Below are 10,053 nucleotides of genomic sequence, written 5' to 3' on the forward strand. Positions count from 1 at the left end.
TTCAAAGATGATGTATATTGAGTCTAAATAGTCTTTAAAAAAATGTGTGTGTATGTACATATATAGATTGTAAAGGGCTGATGAGAAGCCACAGCAGTTAGTTAAACGCATTGATGAGTAGTCTTGATTAAGGAGATGTAGGAGGGGTAAAACGCTGTTGAGCAGTCCAGCGTATAGTGAAAAGCCTGGTGAGAAGACCCAGCGCAGAGTTAGTGTGGATAAGCTTAACATATAGTGAAAATATAAATAAATTACAAAAGTACTGATGAGTAGTTGATATAAGTAATAAATAAATGAATATATATTGATGAAATAGTTAATGTGGACTAGTATAGTGTGAAAGACGATTTTGATGTAGTCTCTGATCGAATTGTGATATAGCTATGTGCAAAATTAAGTTCTGAAGTGGCAGTCCACGCCCGAATAATGGAGACTGGATGAGATAAAAAAAAAAAGGAGTTTGCTCACGCTAACAGAGAGTGCAGCGTGGGAGGGGCCCAGAGCAGGAGCTGAGGTGCAGCTGTGTCTGTGTGAGTGTGAGTGTGTCCATGTGGGGGAGGACAGCAGGCTGAGAGAGAGAAAAAGAGAGCAGTTCAGCCCTAAACCAAAAGTTATATGAGAGTTTTGTGATCTGTTGCACCTTTATAGTAAAACAACAGCACGTTATAGCAAGTTACTCATGAGTTAATAGTAACAGAAGTTATTAACGTTTTTTGAACCAATAACAGCCTGACAGTAAGCAGATTAGTAAAAGAATGGTGATGACTGCTGGATACGAAAAAGGTAGTGAAGCTGAAGCAGCATACTAAAGCATTATGATAGTAAACGAAACTACAGAAAACATTTTTTGGCTGGAACGAGCATACTAATATAGATATAGAGCACAGGTGAAACAACAGAAATTGTGTCCACCGAATGTTAAAATCAAGGGCAACTGGACTTGGTTGAAGATACTGGAAGACGTTTCGTCCCACATCAAAAGGACTTCTTCAGTTCTGACTGACTGGCAGGGAAACTCAGCTATTTAACCTCAGTGGGGTCGTTGGCCCGGGTCATCGATACCGCTGGTTCCTTAGTGTTCCTTGTTGCTGTGACGACAGTCGTTACAGTCGTTAAGACTACCTGTGGCCAAGACTGAACGACCATCGTTGGTATCTTCACCTGAGGCCAATAGGTTACGTTTGTTGAGTTTCCTGGGAAGTGATGAAAGGACAGCATTGTAAGTGGGGGATAAGTGGTGGCGTAGACCCCCTCCCCTGTTTAATGATGGCTTCTCAACCCTGGTGTAGATGGCTTCCTTGACACCTCTTTCAAACCATCCATCTTCTCTGTCTAAAATGTGCACCTGGTGGTCCTCAAACGAGTGTCCTCAGGAGTGCCCTGCAGAGTCTTGACCTGAGGAGTTGGCTCTTCTGTGTTGAGCCATGCGTTTGTGTAGTGGTTGTTTAGTCTCCCCAATATACAGGTCTGTGCATTCCTCACTGCATTGGACCGCATACACTAGATTGCTTTTCTTGTGTTTGGGTGTGCGGTCTTTGGGGTGCACCAGCATCTGTCTTAGTGTGTTCTTGGGTTTAAAAAACACAGGGATGTTATGTTTGTTAAAAATCCTCCTGAGTTTCTCTGATACTCCAGACACGTATGGAATCACAATGTTGTTGCGTTTGACCTTCTTTTCCTCCTCCCCTGTAGTTTTGTTCTTCTTGGATCTTGTGGCTGTTTTCACAAAGGTCCATTTAGGGTATCCACAGGCTGTAAGTGCCCCCTTCAGGTGGTTCTGTTCCTTCTCTCTGGCTTGGGCGCTTGTTGGTATGTTTTCCGCTCTGTGGTGGAGTGCTCTCATGACCCCTAGCTTGTGCTCCAGTGGGTGGTGTGAATCAAAGAGTAAAAACTACAAGGGAGGAGGAAAAGAAGGTCAAACGCAACAACATTGTGATTCCTTACGTGTCTGGAGTATCAGAGAAACTCAGGAGGATTTTCAACAAACAGAAAAAAGTCTAAGAAGGTAAAGAACAACATGCAGGCTCCAGTGATGACCATTAAACAAATGCAACTGACGCTGAATACTATAAAGCAGGCACCTCCATTGCCAATGCGTGCATACCCAAGTACTCCAGGGAGCAATGGTTGTTACAATTGCCCCCAGGGGCCACCGAATGTCAGGGCTGGTCCTGGTCGTCGTGGACGAAGAAGAGGCTTTAATAAGACCAACCTACAGCTCAACCGACCCCAAGGTGAAGGAGAGGTGTGTTATGGATGCAACCAGATTGGTCATAAAAAAACTAAATGCCCAACAAATCGATGGGTAAGACCAGCAGCTGGAGAGAGTCTGTGTTACGGGTGCAACCAGCCCGACCATCAAAAGGACTGTCCAATATACCCATGGGCGGAGCCAAGCAGCAGAACAGCAGTAGGAGGGCCCAGAGAGCGTGAGGAAGAACAGACGTTCATCACAACCACCAATGAGGTTGCTACAGCTGTAAAGAACTTTAATCACTGCTGTAATTGGACAATACATCGATAGCCATATTACATGTGTTTGACAAGCTACAAAAACACAAGGACTATGAAAATTGCTGAAATGGACTGATTAATAGGAAAAAAGGAATTATGTGATTAACCAGGATGCTACAATTCCACCTGGAACAACAGCAGATCTAATCTGAAGTCCAAGACACTGACTCCACCCCCCGGCACAAACGCTGGTGATAAAAATGAGATAAGGCCGCCAAATGCTGAAAATGCTGAGGCACGTGAAAATCTTGGACTTTCCCTGACCCAGTGTGCAGTAGGAAAGAGAGCCAAGAGATGATGTGAAGCCAAGAAACAGAGCTATAAAAGGAGGTCCAAAAGGAGGTGAAAGTCAGTTGTTACATGGTTTCATGTCGTCTCGGGTCTCTGTTCTGGTAACAGAATGGGACTCTAATTTGCACCGATCTCTGACACACTCCAGTGGAACTTTTGTATTCTAATTGGTGTCTGTTTTTGTTGATAATAAAAATGTTGGTAAAAGTTCAAGATTTCTTATCTGGCCCAAGTCTTGAATTTTTTACACGACGCAGCTGGAGGCTCTCCGCTCTCCTCTCACAAAATAAAGGTCAGGTTGAAACAGAGAGGCTGAACGAAAGTTACCCGAACCTTTTAATACATGTGTGATTCGCTAATACACAGTTCGCCAAATTAACTAGTTCGTGTTTGCTGTGTACCATTGGATGTACTGACAACTATCACTGAATTAGTGAAGTGAATTAGTGAAGTGTATTTGCTGCAGGTTTATCAAGTGTAACACACAAAGCTACACAAATCGGACTCAATATAAGTCATCATATCAGAGTCAATATTTTTCCGTTTTGGTTTTAAAACAGAAAAGCAAAAACCCATGTCTGTTTTCTTCATCGTGGTTACAAGCGAGCTGAGGGATACTAAAATGTGATTTGAAAACACAGCGGACAACTGATTGGTCAGAGAGAATCGTCACTATTCACTGCGTCATCATTGCGCGCACCAGACAGAGGCCAGCAACAGAAAGTTGTGTATTTTACAATTTTCATACATTATTTCATCACTAAATCCAGTAGGGTGGGAGTAGGGAGGAAGAGGTGGAAAAGGAGGTGGAGAACGAGAATCTCTGGCCTGTCCCAGACCAAAGACGCTGGGGCAGATTAATTTGTTGTTTGGTGTGAGAGAGAAAGTATACATGACATTCCATCAAACTCATTTTTGACAGCTATTTCCGGTCCCACCACCCCCACCGGATGTCTGTATGTAACTGATAAGAGGGGGTGCATCCTGTCCCGCCCCAACCGGAAATATGTCTGTATGTAACTGATAAGAGGGGGTGCATCCTGTCCCGCCCCAACCGGAAATATGTCTGTATGTAACTGATAAGAGGGGGTGCATCCTGTCCCGCCCCAACCAGAAATATGTCTGTATGTAACTGATAAGAGGGTTGCGTACATCCTTCCATTGTGTGTTTTTCATTGATTTAAAGACTTTATTAAGTAATACAACTTGAATGAATTAACTAGGAGGTGTTTGTGACAATAAATTTATCATTAAAAAAGTATAGCAGTGAGTTATAAGTAAAAGGAGGAATCTCCGGGGCCAGCAAAGGATCAGTAGGAGGTTTCTTTGGAATGAAGTCAGTCTTTATTATTAAACAAGTGAAGAATAAATTGAAATAATGACAGTAAAGCAGTAAAATGGTATAACGGTGAGTAAAAATTAAGCAGCATTATAAATTACCTTCAACAGCATGCAGCAAAATAAGAGTGAGTTCCAAAATTAAACTTTGTAAAATCTTTGCTAAAGCTTTGTGTGACAAACTTACCATCATTAAAGAACTAAAGAATAAGATGAAATAATTACAGTAAAATAGTATAACAGTGAGTTAAAATTAAACAGCATTTTTTAATTACCTTCAAAATCTTTGCTAAAGCTTTGTGTGACAAACTTACCATCAGTAAACAAGTGAAGAATAAATTGAAATAATGACAGTAAAGCAGTAAAATGGTATAACGGTGAGTAAAAATTAAACAGCATTACAAATTACCTTCAACAGCATGCAGCAAAATAAGAGAGTGTTCCAAATTACTTTGCTATTGCTTTGTCTTACAAACTTGCCATCATTATCACTCCAAAGCTGTAGCCTAGTCTTAAACTTGTGAGTCTTAAAACTTTAATCCTTCTAGAGTCTGTGTTCCTTCTTCTGTGTCCTCTCTCTTTCTGGTGTAGCATAGGCTGTGGGGTGAATTGAGGAATGTGCTCCACCCCCCGCACCTCCCTCTGTTTTCTCAACGAGTCGTGTTGGGGAGTCGTGTAAACCCTCCCTCTGTTTTCTCAATGATGCGTGTTGTGTGTTTAGCTGCCATCCTCAGGTAATCTTGTAGACCAGTTATTAACTATGGTTATCTATAACCCAGACTCCGGATGTTAAAAAACGGTCTGGTTTTATCAGACAGAGTTCGTGAGTTCGTTTTTGAAACAGGAAGCTATTTTTATCAGCCGGAGACAAGAGTTTGGAACTAAATAATAATCTGGTTGTACCAGAAGTAAGGGCCCCAACCCCACATGCAGAGCAGCACTCGTGTGTTTGTTTGTTTTTTTTTTGTTTTTTTTTTTCTTACTTCTATAAGTACCCTACCAGAAATCCTGAGGTCTTCACACTAGTGACCTGAAACCAGAGCGATGACCCTTCAAAGAGAACACGGTACGCATTCAGCCTTTCCTCCGCAACTTAAGAAATAGCAAAAATCGACACTTTGTATTTTCATTCCTGCGTGTTTTCAATTAACAGTTTTTGACTTGATCGACAATGGGCTTCATTCAACCGAATATCAACTTGAAGGTAAGAGGGCCTTCTATGTACTAGAGTGAAATAGAAATGTTCTAAATTTTAAAGTGTACTATCCTGATGTGTATTTTGTATATTGTTTTTTACAGATTTGTACTCAGGCGAGGAAATAGGTTCTACAAGGGAGAATGGCATTCCATCAGAGCAGGTTGTAGATCTCACAGGAGAAGTCGGTAAGTAAGGTTACCTTAACTTTTAATCAGTGTGTAGGTTTTATTTATTTATTTACAAACTTTTACGCAGATGTGGTAACAGTACTCTTTTCTTTCATTACACCCGCAGATGGTGCGAGCGATTGTGAACGGTACTTTATGCAGGGTCTCTCCCCTACCATTTACGAGGAGAACGGTCCGGTTCCGGAATCGGATCAGCCCTCGGCTTCAGTACCGCAAGCGTACATAACACCGGGGTCCCCGGAACACGATGAGCCGGATGTGTCCCCGGAATCACCCGTCGATGATGTAGAGCGCTCCAGTCAGGCCGCAGATGGGAGGTCACGTAACGGATCACCGGTAGAAGCGCGGGGACTGACAGCGGAGGAAATCATTCATCCGGACCCAGCAGAACCGTGTACGCCGCTGAATCAGACTGAGCCTATACCGAACAACGGACCTCGGAAAAGGGAACACCGTAGAAGGCTCATTTCAACCAGCAGTAGCAGTAGTAGGAGCAGCAGTAAGTAAATTGTTATAACGCTCTAAAACCATTAACCTAGAAAATATGCAGTCATAAAAAAAGTATAGCCTATATACACAGTTTCCCGTGATACCATGTTGCTGATTATTAGGCTATACAATTAATGAGTTAAAAGTATTCCACACTATTTTCTCAAATACAACAGCATGTCAAATGTTCTATGCAGCAAGTAGTCTTATGAGTTAACCTGACTCTAAAAGCTATTTTGCTTCTTTTTCATAAAGTAGGCTATTACTGTGGTGTTTGTTTGTTTGTTTTGCACTTCTACAGTGTTTTGGTACTGATGTCTGACATTCAGGGTATTTAGTTACAAGATAATGTAAGAATTAAAAAAAAACTAGTTTGCTTGTTTGCTATAAAGTATTAATGTAGTGATTTGTAGGGGTGATGCCTGACTTTCTGTATTAAAATACACAAAAGAGGTTAAAGTGTCTTTGTTTTTGTGTCCCTCCAGCAAACAGACCCCGACGATCCGTGAGAGGCTGTCAGAATTGCTGTCGGACTGCCCATGAACAACTAGTTTTAATGAGTAATGCTTTCCGACTAATGGGTGAAATGCTGGCTGTCTACAGTGATCATAATTAGAAGGTGATTTATCTGAATTTGTTTTAAATGATTTTTTTTGTTTGTTTCATTGGGTAATTGTTTTTATTGTTGATTTTCACTTGCAATAGTTAGATAAACGTGTTTATCGTGTTTTTTATAGTGTCTGTTTTAAGGTTTAAGTGTGTTTTGATTTTATGATAATGGATGAAAACAAACCGTTAGGGCTTAGGCAGAGTTTATCAGACGAGGTAGATCAACATTATCAGAATGAGTCAAACTTTCAAAATGGTATAACTGAAAATAGTGTAATTGAAAACGAGACCTCCTCCAGTCAGTTCTTAGATCCGTTACACGCTATAAATCAAGCTCTCGTTGATCTGGAACGCTTAGAAAATGAAATACCAACTGCTTTATTAGATGAAATCAACCAAATGAATGAACCCTTTCACCAAAACAACATCCCCTCTTTACCCGAACCCGAGCATATTCCTGTCTTAAACTCATCTGTGTCTCCAGACCTCTTGATTCAAATACAAAATGCTCTCTCCGAGCTTGAAAATAATGCAATCCCTGCCTTAAACCCCTCTACATCCTCGACCTATCAGACCCCCATTAACTCCCCCCTCATGGAGCAGGTAGCCAACACTCCTCCCTTGCAACAGCAAGGGGGCAGCGTGTCTCAAAATAATGACCCTGTGGCACCTCAAGCAAGAGTCATATCACGACATAGATTCTGTAATTATGAAATACGTCAGGTGTTGCGCTTTCCTTCTCCAACCAATGCAGAGGGTATAGTGGATTATGCTCAGTTTTACAATGGTACACTGGAGCAGGTAGATGCGATTTTACAACAAGCCTTGTCACACAGGAGACCCCAAGATGTGGTGCAGTTGGAGCTAAGAGGTGAAAATCTCCGTAATAATGTATCAGTTATCTTACAGGATGGTGATGTTGACAATTTAGCAGGTTTTGAAAGACTTTTGCTTCGCATAGTACAATCCAATTGGACCATTATGACAGATGGTGATCTAGAACTGGTTCTCCAAGTGATCACCTGCCCTACAGGCGCGGGTAAAAGAGCAATGGTGGATAAAATGTGACAATGCGAAATCTTAAAAAAAAAACAACGCTTTCTGTACATTGTAGAAAACGAGGGGAATCAGTTGTGTTTCGCCGTCTGTCTGGCTCATCTTCTACATCCCCTCCTCAACGATAGACAGGCTCTTGAATGCGGCAGAGAGATTCAAAACAAAGTGGGAATGGATGATCAGACACCTGTAGCCTTAAGCGACATCACGCGATTTGAACAAAAACTGCAAAATTGTAGTGTTTTATAGAGGAGACGACGATAGGTCCCTCTGTAAATTCATGACCAAAAGCCCAACACAGAGTAAAACCCTATTTTTGTTTCTCTTTCAGAACCACTACTATGGTATAAAAAATCTAAAGGCCTTTCTGGGTTCCCCATATCTGTGTGAGTACTGTTACACAGGGTACAACTGTGTGCTGAGTCACCGATGCCCTGCTCATTGTTCCGTTTGCTTTGACCCTACCTGTAATCAGAAGGGGTTCCAGCCTATTGTGTGTAAAGAGTGTAACAGGACATGTCGTTCAGAATTCTGTCTGACAAAGCACAAAGAGCCTACAGAGAGGCCCAGAGCCAAAAAATTAGCCAGCACGTGCTCGTTGTACAAAAAATGTAACAAATGTGCACAGCTTTACTACTCAGCGATGAGTGGTGAAGGTAAACCACACACATGTCCTGCGGTGAAGTGTAAAATCTGTGGTGAGAATTTGACCTCTGACGTTACAGATAAGAGCGAGATGCACCAATGCTACATCCAGACACTACCACCTGAAACAAAACACACAGAAAAATTGGTGTTTTATGATTTTGAAACATACGTCAATGAAAATGGCGTTCACATACCCTTTTTGGTGTGTACAAAAACGTTAGATGGCAAAACATGGAGCTCTCAAGGCAGAAATTGTGCCAACGAGTTTCTCATGCATTTCAGACGCCCTCTGTACAAAAATGCTGTGTTTATTGCTCACAATGCTCGAGGTTTTGACTCCTACCTACTCCTCAACGCCATGCTTGAACAAGCATTAAAACCCTCTTTGATTTTGCAAGGTTCAAAAGTCATCTGTATGACAGATCCTGATTTTAATCAAAAATACATTGACTCACTGTCCTTTCTTTCCATGCGTTTAGCCGATATGCCAAAAGCTCTCGATTTTGATGACAGAATTAAAGGCTATTTTCCCCATAATTTTAGCTCACCTGCCCATTTGACCTACACAGGTCCCTACCCGGAGCCAAAAATGTATGGTACAGAACGCATGACTACGGTACAGCTGAAAGACTGGTACCTGGTACGAGACGGCGCGCCGCGGTACATTTGATTTCATGAGAGAGGCCCGGCTCAGGATACCCTCCTGAAGCCAAAGATCAGGCAGCCCGAGAAAAGTACATCAAAGACTATCAGACCAATCAGGGTGTTTTGCTGGATGCGTCTAAAATTCATCCGAATCCTGCAAAAAGACAAGTCTCCAAATTATGTCTCAACACATTCTGGGGGAAATTTGCACAACGCTCGAATCAGACACAGACTAAACTAATCACTGACCCTGAAGAGTTTTTTAACTTTATGTTTTCTGGAAAATATAAAGTTAAATACTTTGTCAACGACAAAACAGCATTGTTGCAGTGGAGTTATGGTGAGCAATGTATTGCCCCTCCAAACAAGGTAGACAACGTCTTTATAGCTGCTTTCACCACAGCTTATGGGCGTCTAAAGTTGTACAGTTATTTGGAGCAGCTGCAGGAGAGGGTCTTGTATTATGATACAGACAGTATTATCTATGTCACAAAAGAGGGGGAGAGACGGCTTGACCTGGGTAATTACATGGGAGATTTGACTGATGAGTTAGATGGTGATAGCATAAAAGAATTCGCGGCCGCGGGTCCTAAAAGTTATGCGTACCAGACTCGTAACAACAAAGTAGTACTTCGTGTAAAGGGTATCACTCAAACGCATGATTGTTGTGAACAAGTTAACTTTAACAGTGTCAAACAGTTGGTGGAGAATTATGTGCTAAACTCTGATGATGGGGGTGTCATTGAAACACCTCAGCACAATATTGTACGAGATAAAAGGGGGTTTTTCCTTAGAAACTCATCATTCCAGAAAAAGTTTAGAGTGGTGTATGACAAGAGACGGTTACTGAGCCAAGGTCAAACCCTGCCTTTTGGCTATTGAAGAAAAAAAAATGTTTTCATCCAATGAAATTGAGTTTGACCCTAGACCAAGAACACCTTTCTCCTGTCAAATTGTGGGGCCAAGCGGGTCCGGTAAAACTTATTTTGTAAAGTCTGTGTTGGAATCCTGTAATCATGTCATCGACAACATGCCTAGTAATATTGTTTGGATTTTTACTTCTTATCAACCGATGTA

At 41.7% G+C, this 10,053-nt stretch overlaps 1 protein-coding gene across 1 annotated transcript; it reads left to right on the forward strand.

Annotated features, from left to right (window-relative positions):
• The first annotated feature begins 5,071 nt into the window (after window positions 1-5,071).
• LOC119918511 lies at window positions 5,072-6,634 on the forward strand. The gene is made up of 5 exons (XM_038739289.1): window positions 5,072-5,209; window positions 5,297-5,347; window positions 5,443-5,526; window positions 5,636-6,028; window positions 6,504-6,634. Exons 1-5 carry the CDS (start codon window positions 5,188-5,190, stop codon window positions 6,632-6,634), a joined length of 681 nt encoding a protein of 226 aa, XP_038595217.1. The 5' UTR covers window positions 5,072-5,187.
• Window positions 6,635-10,053: the final 3,419 nt, after the last annotated feature.

This window comes from Micropterus salmoides, unplaced genomic scaffold (genome assembly GCF_014851395.1).
Source record: "Micropterus salmoides isolate LMB-PRFRI ecotype aquatic unplaced genomic scaffold, ASM1485139v1 Ms_hic_scaffold_23, whole genome shotgun sequence".
NCBI classification, from domain to species: Eukaryota; Metazoa; Chordata; class Actinopteri; order Centrarchiformes; family Centrarchidae; genus Micropterus; species Micropterus salmoides.